The following is a 17,959-nucleotide window of genomic DNA, read 5'->3' as shown; positions in this document are numbered from 1 at the left end:
ATGCTGCTCTCAGACCACCAGGGGCACCCAGGCACCACCTTTAACATGGGAGACACATGTCATGTTGCTCTCATGCCTCCAGGTGGAATCCAAATACCGCCTTTAACATGGAAGACACATGTAATGCTGCTCTCATGCCACCAGGGGGAATCCAAACACCACCTTTAACATGGGAGACACATGTCATGCTGCTCACATGCCACCAGGGGGCATACAGGCACCACCTTTAACATGGGAGACACATGTCATGCTGCTCTCATGCCACCAGGGGGCAAGAAGACACCACCTTTAACATAGGAGACACATGTCATGCTGCTCTCATGCTACCAGGGGAATCCAGACATCACCTTTAACATGGGAGACAGAGGTCATAGTGCTCTCATGCCACCAGGGGGCTCCCAGGCACCACCTTTAACATGGGAGACACTTGTCATGCTGCTCTTATGTCACCAGGGGGAATCCAGACACACCTTTAACATGGGCGACACATGTCATGCTGCTCTCATGCCACCAGGGGGCACCCAGGCACCACCTTTAACATGGGAGACACTTGTCATGCTGCTCTTATGTCACCAGGGGGAATCCAGACACACCTTTAGCATGGGAGACTCATGTCATGCTGCTCTCACGCCACCAGGGGGCACCCAGGCACCACCTTTAACATAGGAGACATGTCATGCTGCTCTCATGCCACCAGGGGGCACCCAGGCACCACCTTTAACATGAGAGACACATGTCATGCTGCTCTCATGCCACCAGGGGGCACCCAGGCACCACCTTTAACATGGAAAACACATGTCATGTTACTCTCATGCCACCAGGGGGCACCCAGACATCACCTTTAACATGGGAGACACATGTCATGCTGCTCTCATGCCACCAGGGGGCAAGAAGACACCACCTTTAACATAGGAGACACATGTCATGCTGCTCTCATGCTACCAGGGGAATCCAGACATCACCTTTAACATGGGAGACAGAGGTCATAGTGCTCTCATGCCACCAGGGGGCACCCAGGCACCACCTTTAACATGGGAGACACTTGTCATGCTGCTCTTATGTCACCAGGGGGAATCCAGACACACCTTTAGCATGGGAGACACATGTCATGCTGCTCTCACGCCACCAGGGGGCACCCAGGCACCACCTTTAACATAGGAGACATGTCATGCTGCTCTCATGCCACCAGGGGGCACCCAGGCACCACCTTTAACATAGGAGACATGTCATGTTGCTCTCATGCCACCAGGGGGCACCCAGGCACCACCTTTAACATGGAGACAGATGTCATGTTACTCTCATGCCACCAGGGGGCACCCAGACATCACCTTTAACATGGGAGACACATGTCATGCTGCTCTCAGGCCACCAGGGGGCACCCAGGCATCACCTTTAACATGGGAGACAGATGTCATGTTGCTCTCATGCCTCCAGGGGGAATCCAAATACCGCCTTTAACATGGGAGACACATGTCATGTTGCTCTCATGCCTCCAGGGGGAATCCAAACACCACCTTTAACATGGGAGACACATGTCATGTTGCTCTCAACCCTCCGTGAGGATCCAGACACCACCGTTAACATGGGAGACACATGTCGTGTTGCTCTCATGCCTCCAGGGGGAATCCAAACACCGCCTTTAACATGGGAGACACATGTCATGTTGCTCTCATGCCTCCAGGGGGAATCCAAACACCACCTTTAACATGGGAGACACATGTCATGTTGCTCTCATGCCTCCAGGGGGCACCCAGGCACACCTTTAACATGGGAGACATGTCATGTTGCTCTCATGCCTCCAGGGGGAATCCAAACACCGCCTTTAACATGGGAGACACATGTCATGTTGCTCTCATGCCTCCAGGGGGAATCCAAACACCACCTTTAACATGGGAGACACATGTCATGTTGCTCTCATGCCTCCAGGGGGCACCCAGGCACACCTTTAACATGGGAGACACATGTCATGCTGCTCTCACGCCTCCGTATGGATCCAGACACCACCGTTAACATGGGAGACATGTCATGCTGCTCTCATGCCACCAGGGGGCACGAAGACACCACCTTTAACATGGGAGACAGATGTCATGCTGCTCTCAGACCACCAGGGGCACCCAGGCACCACCTTTCACATGGGAGACACATGTCATGCTGCTCTCAGGCCACCAGGGGCACCCAGGCACCACCTTTAACATGGGAGACACATGCCATGCTGCTCTCAGGCCACCAGGGGCACCCAGGCACCACCTTTAACATGGGAGACACATGCCATGCTGCTCTCAGGCCACCAGGGGCACCCAGGCACCACCTTTCACATGGGAGACACATGCCATGCTGCTCTCAGGCCACCAGGGGCACCCAGGCACCACCTTTAACATGGGAGACACATGTCATGCTGCTCTCTGGCCACCAGGGGCACCCAGGCACCACCTTGCCATGAGGGTGGATAGTGATGTGTGTTTGAATACAGTAACACAGCAGCAGCTCACTAATATTCTCTGCGGCAAGTCTCACACGTGAGGTCCTGTTTTGATCTAATAGAAACTTTTCATGGCTGTAGCATGGTGTTGAAAAACAAACATTTCTCTGCAAAATGTTTAAGGGACTCCTACACATCATCCGTATTATAAATATATGAAAGGAAAATGGTGTTTAAAACAATCCATGTTTCAGATTCATTCAGGGTCATGTGGCGGACTGTGCAGAACAGATTTGCCCCTATCGGCCCCCCCCCCTAAAGGTGGGGCCCTGACCCAGAGCCCAGTTTGCCCCTTCCCTAAAACATCTCCGGGAGGGGGCGCCAGACACCACCTTAGATATGGGAGGGACATGTCATGCTGAGCTCCTGCCACCAGGGGGCGCCAGACACTGCCTCTGACATGGGAGGGACATGTCACACTGCTCTCCTGCCAGCAGGGGGCGCAGACTCTGCCTCTGACATGGCGGAAGCCGGCAGGGGTCACTCTGACAATCTCAGCTGTGGGGGGGGGGGGGGGCAACGCTGGTGTCGTGCCATCAGGGGGCACCACCTCCATGGACACAACGTGTCATCTCCATCCGCAGGGCCCACGCACGGTACCCACCGCCACCCAAGGGCCCCCACACCTGCCCCCATCCAGGGCCCCCTACAATCACCCCCACCCTGCCCCCCCCATTCCTGCCCCCACCCGGGGCCCCCCCATACCTGCCCTTACCCTGAACACCCCATACCCACCCCCACCCTGGCCCCCCCATTCCTGCCCCCACCCTGAACCCCCATACCTGCCCTTACCCTGGACCCCCCATACCCACCCCCACCCGGGGCCCCCCATACCTGCCCTTACCCTGAACACCCCATACCCACCCCCACCCAGGCCCCCCCATTCCTGCCCCACCCTGAACCCCCATTCCTGCCCCACCCTGAACCCCCATACCCAGCCCCATCCTGGGCCCCCATACCTGCCCTGGCCCAGGGCCCCGTATACTCACCTCCACCCAGGGCCCCCTATACTCACCTCCACCCAGGGCCCCCTATACTCACCTCCACCCAGGGCCCCCTATACTCACCTCCACCCAGGGCCCCCTATACTCACCTCCACCCAGCGCCCCCTATACTCACCTCCACCCAAAGGCCCCCACCTGCCCCCACCCAGCACCCCATACCTAGCCCCACCCAGGGGCCCCTATATTCACCTCCACCCAGGGGCCCCCACACCTGCCCGCACCCAGGGCCCCCTATACCCATCCCCACCCAGGGGCCCCAATACCTGCCCCCCCTGGTCCCCCCTCACCTGCTGTGCTTGGCCTCGGTGGAGTCCGACCAGGCGCTGGACGCTGTGATGTCCTCATCAGGGATGGTCCGGTCCTGCATCCCCAGGGCGTAGCGGCAGGTGGCTGTGGGGACAAGGTCAGAGGTCACGAGCCTTAAAAGAGGTCACACAGCTCCCTCACAGACCCTCCCCCGGCACCCTGAGAACACACAGCTCCCTCACAAACCCTCCCCCGGCACCCTGAGAACACACAGCTCCCTCACAGACCCTCCCCCGGCACCCTGAGAACACACATCTCCCTCACAAACCCTCCCCCGGCACCCTGAGAACACACAGCTCCCTCACAGACCCTCCCCCGGCACCCTGAGAACACACAGCTCCCTCACAAACCCTCCCCCGGCACCCTGAGAACACACAGCTCCGTCACAGACCCTCCCCCGGCACCCTGAGAACACACAGCTCCCTCACAGACCCTCCCCTGGCACCCTGAGAACACACAGCTCCCTCACAGACCCTCCCCGGCATCCTGAGAACACACAGCTCCCTCACAGACCCTCCCTCAGCACCCTGAGAACACACAGCTCCCTCACAGACCCTCCCCCGTCATCCCGAGAACACACAGCTCCCTCACAGACCCTCTCCCGGCACCCTGAGAACACACAGCTCCCTCACAGACCCTCCCCTGGCACCCTGAGAACACACAGCTCCCTCACAGACCCTCCCCCGGCACCCTGAGAACACACAGCTCCCTCACAGACCCTCCCCCGGCACCCTGAGAACACACAGCTCCGTCACAGACCCTCCCCTGGCACCCTGAGAACACACAGCTCCCTCACAGACTCTCCCCGGCATCCTGAGAACACACAGCTCCCTCACAGACCCTCCCTCAGCACCCTGAGAACACACAGCTCCCTCACAGACCCTCCCCCGGCATCCCGAGAACACACAGCTCCCTCACAGACCCTCCCCCGGCACCCTGAGAACACACAGCTCCCTCACAGACCCTCCCCTGGCACCCTGAGAACACACAGCTCCCTCACAGACCCTCCCCTGGCACCCTGAGAACACACAGCTCCCTCACAGACCCTCCCCCGGCACCCTGAGAACACACAGCTCCCTCACAGACCCTCCCCTGGCACCCTGAGAATACACAGCTCCCTCACAGACCCTCCCCCGGCATCCGAGAACACACAGCTCCCTCACAAACCCTCCCCCGGCATCCCGAGAACACACGGCTCCCTCACAAACCCTCCCCCGGCATCCCGAGAACACACGGCTCCCTCACAGACCCTCCCCTGGCACCCTGAGAACACACAGCTCCCTCACAGACCCTCCCCCGGCACCCTGAGAACACACAGCTCCCTGAAAGACCCTCCCCCGGCACCCTGAGAACACACAGCTCCCTCACAGACCCTCCCCCGGCACCCTGAGAACACACAGCTCCCTCACAGACCCTCCCCCGGCATCCGAGAGCACACAGCTCCCTCACAGACCCTCCCCCGGCACCCTGAGAGCACACAGCTCCCTCACAGACGCTCCCCCGGCACCCTGAGAGCATACAGCTCCCTCACAGACCCTCCCCCGGCACCCTGAGAGCACACAGCTCCCTCACAGACCCTCCCCCGGCATCCCGAGAACACACAGCTCCCTCACAGACCCCCCCCCGGCACCCTGAGAGCACACAGCTCCCTCACAGACCCTCCCCCGGCATCCGAGAACACACAGCTCCCTGAAAGACCCTCCCTCGGCACCCTGAGAACACACAGCTCCCTCACAGACCCTCCCCCGGCACCCTGAGAGCACACAGCTCCCTCACAGACCCTCCCCCGGCATCCCGAGAACACACAGCTCCCTCACAGACCCTCCCCCGGCATCCCGAGAACACACGGCTCCCTCACAAACCCTCCCCCGGCATCCCAAGAACACACGGCTCCCTCACAAACCCTCCCCCGGCATCCCGAGAACACACAGCTCCCTCACAGACCCTCCCCCGGCACCCTGAGAGCACACAGCTCCCTCACAGACCCTCCCCCGGCACCCTGAGAGCACACAGCTCCCTCACAGACCCTCCCCCGGCACCCTGAGAGCACACAGCTCCCTCACAGACGCTCCCCCGGCACCCTGAGAGCATACAGCTCCCTCACAGACCCTCCCCCGGCAGCCTGAGAGCACACAGCTCCCTCACAGACCCTCCCCCGGCATCCCGAGAACACACAGCTCCCTCACAGACCCCCCCGGCACCCTGAGAGCACACAGCTCCCTCACAGACCCTCCCCCGGCATCCGAGAATACACAGCTCCCTGAAAGACCCTCCCTCGGCACCCTGAGAACACACAGCTCCCTCACAGACCCTCCCCCGGCACCCTGAGAGCACACAGCTCCCTCACAGACCCTCCCCCGGCACCCTGAGAGCACACAGCTCCCTCGCAGACCCTCCCCCGGCATCCCGAGAACACACAGCTCCCTCACAGACCCTCCCCCGGCACCCTGAGAGCACACAGCTCCCTCACAGACCCTTCCCCGGCATCCCGAGAACACACAGCTCCCTCACAGACCCTCCCCCGGCATCCCGAGAACACACAGCTCCCTCACAGACCCTCCCCCGGCACCCTGAGAACACACAGCTCCCTCACAGACCCTCCCCCGGCACCCTGAGAACACACAGCTCCCTCACAGACCCTCCCCTGGCACCCTGAGAAAACACAGCTCCCTCACAAACCCTCCCCCGGCATCCCGAGAACACACAGCTCCCTCACAGACCCTCCCCCGGCACCCTGAGAACACACAGCTCCCTCACAGACCCTCCCCCGGCACCCTGAGAGCACACAGCTCCCTCACAGACGCTCCCCCGGCACCCTGAGAGCATACAGCTCCCTCACAGACCCTCCCCCGGCAGCCTGAGAGCACACAGCTCCCTCACAGACCCTCCCCCGGCATCCCGAGAACACACAGCTCCCTCACAGACCCCCCCGGCACCCTGAGAGCACACAGCTCCCTCACAGACCCTCCCCCGGCATCCGAGAATACACAGCTCCCTGAAAGACCCTCCCTCGGCACCCTGAGAACACACAGCTCCCTCACAGACCCTCCCCCGGCACCCTGAGAGCACACAGCTCCCTCACAGACCCTCCCCCGGCACCCTGAGAGCACACAGCTCCCTCGCAGACCCTCCCCCGGCATCCCGAGAACACACAGCTCCCTCACAGACCCTCCCCCGGCACCCTGAGAGCACACAGCTCCCTCACAGACCCTTCCCCGGCATCCCGAGAACACACAGCTCCCTCACAGACCCTCCCCCGGCATCCCGAGAACACACAGCTCCCTCACAGACCCTCCCCCGGCACCCTGAGAACACACAGCTCCCTCACAGACCCTCCCCCGGCACCCTGAGAACACACAGCTCCCTCACAGACCCTCCCCTGGCACCCTGAGAAAACACAGCTCCCTCACAAACCCTCCCCCGGCATCCCGAGAACACACAGCTCCCTCACAGACCCTCCCCCGGCACCCTGAGAACACACAGCTCCCTCACAGACCCTCCCCCGGCACCCTGAGAGCACACAGCTCCCTCACAGACCCTCTACCAGCACCCGTACTATGGTGGTACTGAGGAGAACACAGTATCCGCGGTCTGAAGTGCCTCTACTATTTTGTCCATGTTTCTGCTCCACCCACCAGATTACTCAAGCCCCGCATGGACTAACCTTTATCAGGGCATTTCAACAACATTAAGATCTCTGGGCATCTCATTGGGACTGGGCACGGCCGGCGGAAAGAGGGTGAGGGAGCAGGAGGGTCTGGGCAATGCCTTGAGGTATGGAGCCCAGGGTGAAGGGTCACACACCCCACTCCTGGCTCATGGCGTCCATCACTGTATCCCCCACCACCACACCCCATCCCGAGGGGTCCAGGTCAACCTATGAGACCACCAATGGGCACGTCTTCTGAGGCGCACCACCGTACCGCTGGACCCCTGGAGGGCCCCCAATGGAAGACTGTTGGACCCGGCCTCGTGGCGTGGTCCTACCCCTCCCGCATGGCGGGCCCAGGACGACATCGGCCCTCCATCGAGCCACGGTCGCCCCCTCGGCGCTACCCTACATGAACTCCCGATGAGAGCCGCCACCCTGGCAACCCCCGGCTCTCCCCCCTGGAACACGGCGAATGCTGCACGCCCCAACGCTGCCGGTCCGGCGCCCACTCCGGACTCCCATTTCAGGCCCGACTCCATCTTGGGCCCATCACGTCCCGAGCACGTGGCCTCGGCCCGACCCCGGCCAAGGCCCCAGCGAAGCCTCGACATCGAGGCACCAAGATCCCCCCAGGTGGTAGAGTGGCCACTCAACGAATCCAAGAGGAGGGGAGTTTCGATGGCCCTCCAGCCGTCCCCGGACGCCAGGTATCGATCGCCCTCCGGCCTCCCTGGGTGCAGGCTCCACCCCCCTGCTGGGTGTCTGGACACCACCATCCCGGCCCCTCTGACCCCCAGGCGAGAGGGTTCGGACATCAAAGGACTCCAGTCCTATATCTGGGCCAGCCCCGGAGTAGGACGCCAGTTATATCTTGGAGTCGAGAGCCCTGCTGACGCTGTCGCGGCTGACCCCGAGAAGAACTCATTACTCTGAACCCTGAAACCATCTTGGGAGCCTGCTGGCGCTGCCGCGGTCCATCTGTAATACTGTAATACTCCTGAGGCGAAAAGCCGGGAGAGGAATTGTGCTGCTGCTTTTTTAACTTATCTTTTTCTTTGTTCATTTTTAAAACCACCTCCTTCCCTGAGCACTTACATTTTGGGACAGGGCGCTTCCTGTAGCAGACGCGCTGCGGACTTTAGCGCTGACGCGCTGCACAGGGTAATCTTGCCGCCACTCCCCCAGCCACGTGCAAGCCACGCCCACTTTAGCGAGGCCACGCCCCCTCTCTCCTCCCCTATCGCCTCCATATAATCATGTGCCTGTTTAGGACGCGCAGCGGACGAGCGCAGCGGGCGCGCCGGTTGCGCGCCGAAGGCGCGCCTAGGGTAAGCCCGTCTGCGCCCGTCCGCGACCGGCCGGGCCCAGGGACCAGGCAGAATGTCGAAATCACCAGGTACACCTTTGGTGAACTTCGTGCTTTACAGAACTCTGGCCCGACCCTCCTTGACCCTACAACTTATGCGCGTTTAAAGGCTAATAACATCCACCCACATTATGTGTGGCAGGAGCCATCCTCTATCTTACTTCAAAGCTCTAACTCTATCATTCCGTCCTCATGCCCTGATGCCCGGACCCTCCGTTGTTTATACCTCAACACCAGATCCCTGGTAAAACCTCAATTAGATATTTTCCTTTTACTTCAATCGGAAAGGCCAGACATACTGCTTGTCTCCGAAACCTGGCTCACCGCAGACTCCTTGCCAGATATTCTCTTAGCTTTACCGTCAGATTATTATATACTGTCTGCAAACAGAAAACCAGGAAAAACCGGCGGTGGCGTCGCAGCCATCATTCACAAAGACCATACGTTCACCGCCTTATCTTCTTTAGACTTACCAGACACTGAAAACCTGGTAATTAAATCTGATAACGACATAGGAACCTTGGTACTGGTATTGATTTATCGTCCACCCATACCTATGCCGTCCTTCCCAGTCTCCCTATCTGAGCAACTGGCCGGTCTGACCGTTGACTATGATAAAGTTATGCTGATAGGGGATCTAAATTATTGGTATAATAACCCGGAGGCAGGTCCCCACGCTTCAGAACTCTTCGAGCTTCTCTCCAATTTAAATTTTCATCAACATGTCCAGACTTCCACCCATGACAAAGGTCACACCCTGGACCAGATTTGGTCGTATAATACCCCTACCTCCAATCCCACGGCATCACCCTGCATTTGGTCCGACCATCATTTGTTGCAATTTTCCATCACTTTGCAGGGCAACTTGAAAATCCCTGTGCCCTTGGGAGGTTTAGCCAGGAAATGGAGATCGTTAAGCATCCCAGACTTTTTAACTACCTTGACTAACTCCCTTCCGGCCCAGGATCTGGATATCAACCTGATGGATAAAGCACTCACTGACTGGCTTTCATCTGCCTGTGACGTACATGTCCCCCTAACAAAGTTTTCCCGCGCCCGCCGAATGGACACTCATAGGTGGTTTTCCACAGATCTAAAAATTCAAAAACTAGAACTCCGCCAATTAGAAAGAAAATGGAGGCAGGGTTATCATGATAATGACAGACGCCTATTTACGACAGCTCGGAGGAATTATAATAGCTCCATTTTAGCTGCTAAGGCAGCCTTCTTCTCCGATAAAATCTCTATGGCCCATAACAAATCGAGAGAAATCTTTAAAGTAGTTAATGATCTATGCAATGATACCCGCACCTCCCCCTCTCAACCCCCGACTCAACTGATGTGTGATCAGCTTAACGATTTCTTCAGGGAGAAGATTGATATTATAAAAGCGAGTATCCAAGCGACTCATGCCAGGGCAACTAGCAAGGAAATTTGCGAAAACCCTCACAAACTTCAGTCTATTCCCCATATTGACCTTCCCAAACTGTTGGAGCTTATGAACCGGGTAAAGTCCGGGTCTCCCAATGATTCCTGTCCCCCGCATATATTGAAGGAAGTCTATTCAACACTACCTCAGGGAATACTTCCACTCCTGAATAGCTCTCTATCACATGGTATAGTCCCCAACTCATTTAAAAATGCTATTCTGGTTCCATTAATAAAAAAAACGGGTGTGGACGTATCTATTCTCTCTAATTATCGGCCCATATCTCTCCTCCCGTTTGGGGCCAAGCTGCTTGAAGCCCATGTGGCTAGCTGTATCTCTAATTTCATTGAGACATCCGACTACCTGGAGCCAAACCAAGCCGGGTTCCGCCAGGCACACTCCACTGAGGCGGTTATTCTTGCTGCCCTTGATACTTTAAGGTCCAACGCCGATAATGACAATCATCAGGCCCTTGTACTTTTAGATCTCTCGGCCGCGTTCGACACGGTGGATCATACCATCTTATTACACCGTGTCGAACAAGCCGGCCTTTGCGGCTCGGCTCTCGCCTGGATCAAGTCCTTCTTGAAGGACCGATCCCAGGCAGTCAAGCTGGAGAATTTTATGGCACCTAAACTCTCCACTACATGCGGGGTTCCGCAGGGTTCATCATTGTCCCCTCTCCTATTTAACCTATACCTTAAACCATTGCTGCAGTCCCTAAAAAACAGGAAAGTCACCATCTACAATTATGCAGACGACTTGCAGCTGGTTTTCCCTCTAAACTCTGCGGACTCGGCTGAAGAATTTCAGGCCACTATGTTGCATATCCAGGGTTGGATGGACGAGAACCATTTAAAGCTCAATCCTGGAAAGACTGAGTTGGTACTCCCGGGTAACAGTGCAACAAGCTGGGGCCCTCATTTTTGGCCATCCTCGATGGGGTCCCCTCCAAAACCTTCTCAGTCGGTGAAGAGCCTTGGAGTCACTCTTAATTCCGACCTCTCATTGAAAAGTCAGGTCGGAACAGTGATCTCCTCCAGTTCCTTCCAACTTCGAAAGATCAAGAAAGTCGCCCATCTATTGACACACTCTGCCCTTATCCAAGTGGTAATTGCCTTGGTTCTTTCCCGCCTAGATTTCTCCAACTCTATATATCTGGGCCTCCCCCTTACTCTATCCAAACGCCTGCAGATTGTCCAAAATCAAGCTGCTAGATTAATATTCAAAAGCAATCGCAGGAATTCGGCAAAACCTCTGCTAGCCTCTCTTCATTGGCTACCTATTACTCACCGGATCACCTTCAAAGCAGGATGCTTAGTCCACAAGGCCCTCTATGGCAAAAGCCCAAGGTTCATCAATCATCTAATACATAAATATGAACCGACTTGTAACCTCCGCTCTGCCCACCAGTCCCTCCTCAAGTTGCCACTGTACAAAAGAAAACGACTGGGCGGATGTCGATTCGCTTACCTTGCCCCTAAGATGTGGAACGCCTTCCCCCTGTCTCTCCGGACCTGTACCAATCTGGCGACATTCAGGGGTGCTTTGAAGACTTGGTTATTCAAGCAAGCGCACGGTTAGGTTATCGTTTTACCATCTGTCTCATCCTAGCGCCATGAAACCTCTGGGTGACCGTGCGCTTGACAAATTCCGAATAACATAACATAACATAACATCTTCGCTGAACCATCTTTGGAGCCTGCTGGCGCTGCCGCGGTCCATCTTCGCTGAACCATCTTTGGAGCCTGCTGGCGTTGCCGTGGTCCATCTTCGCTGAACCATCTTTGGAGCCTGCTGGCGCTGCCGCGGCCCATCCTCGCCAAAACTGCCTCGAAGCCTGCTGGCGCTGCCGCGGCCCAACTTCACCAAAACCATCTTTGGAGTCCTGCTGGCGCTGCCGCGGCTCGACCTTTCGGAACCCCCCAGCTCGAGGATTGAGAGCTGTGCGCAGGGTATCCCTTCGCCCAACAAGTACTGAGACTGTCCCGCTACCCTGTTCCCCGTCACGAGACTTTACGGATCCCTCGATCCGCTTGTATATATTACCGAAGATAATCAACCCTTTATTCTTGATAAAGCCTTAGACCTTATCCTTGTGTGGTGTCCATTTGTAGTGCTGTGATTGCTCTGCTGTACGATTATAGGAGAGGGCCCTCACACCGGAGGCCTCTCGACAACGCTCGGCCACTTCCAGAAGGAGGGGTGGACCTAGGGGTGGTCAGTCAGACATCTTCTGCCTCCCCCAGGATCGCCTTTCTAACAAAGACCCTGTCAAACCCATAACCGTAGTGCCAAGTAGGTGAGTTTCCTGCAGGAGCAGAACCGCAGGGTCATGCTGCTTTGTGAAGCGGAGCATTGCTCCTCGTTTGATACGGTCGCTAAGGTCATTGACGTTCCACATCAGCAGTGTGTGGGGTCCATAGTAGATCACAGCTCAAATATCTCCCTTGGGGATTATGAGCCATTTGGGATAGCTCATTCTGGGCAAGGAGATGTGAACATGCCTGTGGTACCTCCTCTGTCATCACTCAATGAAGAATCAACCCAAAATAAAAGAAACCCCAACAAGAACATAATGGGCAAAAAGGGTCAACAATGCTCTCCCACAGGGTCTGCAACATTACGCCTTGATGAAAGGAGACAGTGGTGCTGACAGAACTTGCGAAGGAAGAAAAGAAACATCAGGTCGGTCCTAAGCCATGTCCGTTGAATCTTGTCCATTAAATCTTGTCCATCGAATTTTGTCCATCGAATCTTGTCCGTCAAAACTTGTCTGTTAAATCTTGTCCGTCGAATCTTGTCTGTCCATTCTTGTCTGTCCATTCTTGTCTGTCCATTTTTGTCTGTCCATTTTTGTCTGTCCATTCTTGTCTGTCGATTCTTCTGTCGATTCTTGTCTGTCGATTCTTGTCCGTCGATTCTTGTCCGTCGATTCTTGTCCGTCGAATCTTGTCCGTCGAATCTTGTCCGTCGAATCTTGTCCGTCCATTCTTGTCCGTCCATTCTTGTCCGTCCATTCTTGTCCGTCCATTCTTGTCCGTCCATTCTTGTCTGTCCATTCTGGTCTGTCCATTCTTGTCTGTCCATTCTGGTCTGTCCATTCTTGTCTGTCCATTCTGGTCTGTCCATTCTTGTCTGTCCATTCTTGTCTGTCGATTCTTGTCTGTCGATTCTTGTCTGTCGATTCTTGTCTGTCGATTCTTGTCTGTCGATTCTTGTCTGTCGATTCTTGTCTGTCGATTCTTGTCTGTCGATTCTTGTCTGTCGATTCTTGTCCGTCGATTCTTGTCCGTCGATTCTTGTCCGTCGATTCTTGTCCGTCGATTCTTGTCCGTCGATTCTTGTCCGTCGAATCTTGTCCGTCGAATCTTGTCCGTCGAATCTTGTCCGTTGAATCTTGTCTGTTGAATCTTGTCTGTTGAATCTTGTCCGTTGAATCTTGTCTGTTGAATCTTGCTCTGAGGGCTGCACTTCAGCAACTAGCGTGGCTCCTGAGGGCCCGGTTGGTTCTCAGGCACTAGGTGAAGGCGGGCCAGGGCCCTGAGCAGAAGATTAGCTCACTCGGGGACAGGTGGAGTAACAAACAGGCATGTGAGGTCACTGAGGGGCAGGTGGGGTAACAAACAGGCATGTGAGGTCACTGAGGGGCAGGTGAAGTTAACAAACAGGCATGTGTGGTCACTTAGGGGCAGGTGGGGTTAACAAACAGGCATGTTTGGTCACTGAGGGGCAGTTGGGGTAAATTACAGGCATGTGAGGTCGATAACAGGAGTATAAGCTCACTGAGAGGCAGGTGGAGCAACTAAGAGATATGTGAGGTGTCTGACAAGCACGTAACATCCCTGAGGGGTAATTGAGGTAACTAACATGTATGTGAGGCCACTAAGCGGCAGGTAGGGTAATTAACAGTGATGTCTGTCACTAACAGGCATGAAAGGTCACTGAGGGGCAGGAAAGGTAACGCACAGGCATTTGAGGCAACTGAGGTGTAGGTGGAATAACTAACAGGCATGTATGCACTCCCGGCTCTCTTGCACTCCCAGCTCTCTTGCACTCCCAGCTCTCTTGCACTCCCAGCTCTCTTGCACTCCCAGCTCTCTTGCACTCCCAGCTCTCTTGCACTCCCAGCTCTCTTGCACTCCCGGCTCTCTTGCACTCCCGGCACTCTTGCCCTCATGGCTCTCTTGTACTTATGGCTCTCTTGCACTCCCGGCTCTCTTGCACTCCCGGCTCTCTTGCACTCCCGGCTCTCTTGCACTCCCGGCTCTCTTGCACTCATCGCTCTCTTGCACTCCCGGCTCTCTTTCACTCCAGGCTCTCTTGCACTCCCGGCTCTCTTTCACTCCAGGCTCTCTTGCACTCCCGGCTCTCTTGCACCCCCGGCTCTCTTGCACCCCCGGCTCTCTTGCACTCCTGGCTCTCTTGCACTTCCGGCTCTCTTGCCCTCTTGCCCTCTTGCCCTCATGGCTCTCTTGTACTTATGGCTCTCTTGCACTCCCGGCTCTCTTGCACTCCCGGCTCTCTTGCACTCCCGGCTCTCTTGCACTCATCGCTCTCTTGCACTCCCGGCTCTCTTTCACTCCACCGCTCTCTTGCACTCCACCGCTCTCTTGCACTCCACCGCTCTCTTGCACTCCACCGCTCTCTTGCACTCCACCGCTCTCTTGCACTCCACCGCTCTCTTGCACTCCACCGCTCTCTTGCACTCCCGGCTCTCTTGCACTCCCGGCTCTCTTGCACTCCCGGCTCTCTTGCACTCCCAGCTCTCTTGCACTCCCGGTTCTCTTGCACTCATGGCTTTCTTGCACTCCCGGCTCTCTTGCACTTCTGGCTCTCTTGCACTCATGGCTCTCTTGCACTCATGGCTCTCTTGCACTCATGGCTCTCTTGCACTCATGGCTCTCTTGCACTCATGGCTCTCTTGCACTCATGGCTCTCTTTCACTCTTGGCTCTCTTGCACTCCCGGCTCTCTTGCACTCCAGGCTCACATGCACTCCAGGCTCACATGCACTCCCAGCTCACATGCACCCCCAGCTCACATGCACTCCCTGCTCTCTTGCACACCTGGCTCTCTTGCACACCTGGCTCTCCTCTACACCTGGCTCTCTTGTAATCACGGCTCTCTTGCACTTCCGTCTCTCTTGCACTCCCGGCTCTGATGCACTCATGGCTCTCTTGTACTCATGGCTCTCTTGCATTCCCAGTTCTCTTGCACTGTCCTCTCTCTTGCACTCATGGCTCTCTTGCAATCCCAGCTTTCTTGCACATATTGGCTCTCTTGCACTCCCTTGCACTCCTGGCTCTATTGCACTTGCACTCTCTATCACTCATGCACTCATGGGTCTCTTGCATTCAGGGCTCTCTTGCACACCCAGCTCTCTTCCACTTGCGCTCTCTGTCACTCATGGCTCTCATGCACTCATGGCTCTCTTGCACTCATGGCTCTGTTGCATGCCCAGCTCTCTTGCACTTGCGCTCTCTGTCACTCATAGTTCTCATGCACTCCTGGCTCTCTTGCACTCATCGCTCTCTTGCACTCATCGCTCTCCAGCACTCGCTCTCTTGCACTCATCGCTCTCTTGCACTCCCAGCTCTCTTGCACTCCTGCCTCTCTTGCACTCCTGCCTCTCTTGCACTCCTGCCTCTCTTGCACTCCTGCCTCTCTTGCACTCCTGCCTCTCTTGCACTCCCGCCTCTCTTGCAGTCTCGCTCTCGGTCACTCTCAGCTCCCTTGCACTTCTGTCTCTCTTGCACACCTAGCTCTCTTGTACTTCTGGTTCTCTTGCACTCTCTGCTCTCTTGCACTCCCGACTCTCTTTCACTCTTGGCTCTCTTGCCCTTCCAGCTCTCTTGCACTCTCTGCTCTCTTGGCTCTCTTGCACTTCCGGCTCTCTCAGCTCTCTTGCACTCTCAGCTCTCTTGCACTCTCAGCTCTCTTGCACTCTCAGCTCTCTTGCACTCTCAGCTCTCTTGCACTCTCAGCTCTCTTGCACTCTCAGCTCTCTTGCACTCTCAGCTCTCTTGCACTCTTTTTCACTCTCTGCTCTCTTGCACTCCCGGCTCTTTTTCACTCTCATCTCTATTGCACTCCCGGCTCTCTTGCACTCCGGCTCTCTTGCACTCCATGCTCTCTTTCACTCTCGGCTCTCTTGCACTCCCGGTTCTCTTGCACTCCCGGCTCTCTTGTACTCCCGGCTCTCTTGCACTCATGGCTCTCGTGCACTTATGGCTCTCTTGCACTCCCGGCTCTCTTGCACTCCCGGCTCTCTTGCACTCCCGGCTCTCTTGCACTCCCGGCTCTCTTGCACTCCCGGCTCTCTTGCACTCCCGGCTCTCTTGCACTCCCGGCTCTCTTGCACTCTTGGCTCTCTTGCACTCCCGGCTCTCTTGCACTCTCGGCTCTCTTGCACTCCCGGCTCTCTTGCACTCCCGGCTCTCTTGCACTCCCGGCTCTCTTGCACTCCCGGCTCTCTTGCACTCATGGCTCTCTTGCACTCCCGGCTCTCAGGCACTTCTGGCTCTCTTGCACTCTCGGCTCTCTTGCACTCTCGGCTCTCTTGCACTCCCGGCTCTCTTGCACTCCCGGCTCTCTTGCACTCCCGGCTCTTTTGCACTCCCGGCTCTCTTGCTCGGTGAGCCTGGTGTGAGACAGCCACTGCAGAGTGGATCAGCAGACACAGAACAACTGGGGCCTTGTCCTTCCTGGAGCAGGTCCCAGTGTTTATCCTGGGGAAGGGATCATACTTACCTGGGCCCCTTTAGATGCACACATGGGCCTCAGAGATCTCACTTAATCCTCTTAGAAGCAACCAGACACCAGAAGTGGCGTTAATAACTTGTCGGGAGGCGCGGCACAGGATCCCAGGTATTTCTGCACAGTATCCCATTGATAAACGCAAGACAAAGGCGCTAATTTACAAAAGCAAAGGGTGGGAGGAGGCAGAAGAGAAGCAGCACCATCAGATCCTTGGCCTCTCTGCTGTGGTGATTAGTGTGACAGGACAGGAGGTGCCACGAATCCAAGGCCAGCCTCTTCCAGGAGCTTTAATCTGATGTGCAAGCAGCAACGCCCTGACCACCGTGTGAGAACCAAAGGGCCACTGAGCAGGCATCGAGGGCCACTGATTCACCGTGTGAGCACCAAGGGTCACCGAGGGAGCACCAAGGGTGACCGACAGAGTATCAAGGTTCACTGAACAAGGCACTAGGGTCACTGAGTGAGACCCGGCGGGTCAAATACCAAGGTCACCGTCCGATGACTGAGGGTCACTGTGCGAGCAACAAGGGTCACCAAGCGAGCATCAAGGGTCACCGAGTGAGCATCAAGGGTCACCGAGTGAGCATCAAGGGTCACCAAGCGAGCATCAAGGGTCACCAAGCGACCATCAAGGGTCACCAAGGGACCATCAAGGGTCACCAAGTGAGCATCAAGGGTCACCAAGCGAGCATCAAGGGTCACCGAGTGAGTATCAAGGGTCACCGAGTGAGCATCAAGGGTCACGAGAGAGCATCAAAGGTCACCAAGCGACCATCAAGGGTCACCAAGTGAGCATCAAGGGTCACCAAGTGACACCAAGTGAGCATCAAAGGCCACCAAGGGAGCATTGATGGCCAACAAAGGAGCATCAAGGGACACTGACTAAGCCCCTACGGTCATTATGTCACACCATGGGTCACTAAACGACCAGCAAGAGTCCCTGAGTGAGTGAACACAGCCCC

General features: G+C 56.4%; 1 protein-coding gene across 1 annotated transcript in view; it reads right to left on the bottom strand.

Moving 5' to 3' along the window:
• Positions 1 to 17,959, bottom strand: part of DDR1 (discoidin domain receptor tyrosine kinase 1) — a 296,382-nt gene that overhangs the window by 95,950 nt on the left and 182,473 nt on the right. Inside the window, exon 3 of the mRNA XM_078641698.1 lies at positions 3,771 to 3,873. Coding sequence (XP_078497824.1) covers positions 3,771 to 3,873 — 103 coding nt within the window. The remainder of the gene's footprint in view (positions 1 to 3,770; positions 3,874 to 17,959) is intronic.

This window comes from Lissotriton helveticus, chromosome 5_1 (genome assembly GCF_964261635.1).
Source record: "Lissotriton helveticus chromosome 5_1, aLisHel1.1, whole genome shotgun sequence".
In the NCBI taxonomy this organism is placed as follows: Eukaryota; Metazoa; Chordata; class Amphibia; order Caudata; family Salamandridae; genus Lissotriton; species Lissotriton helveticus.
This window is presented reverse-complemented; position numbering and strand designations above follow the sequence as displayed.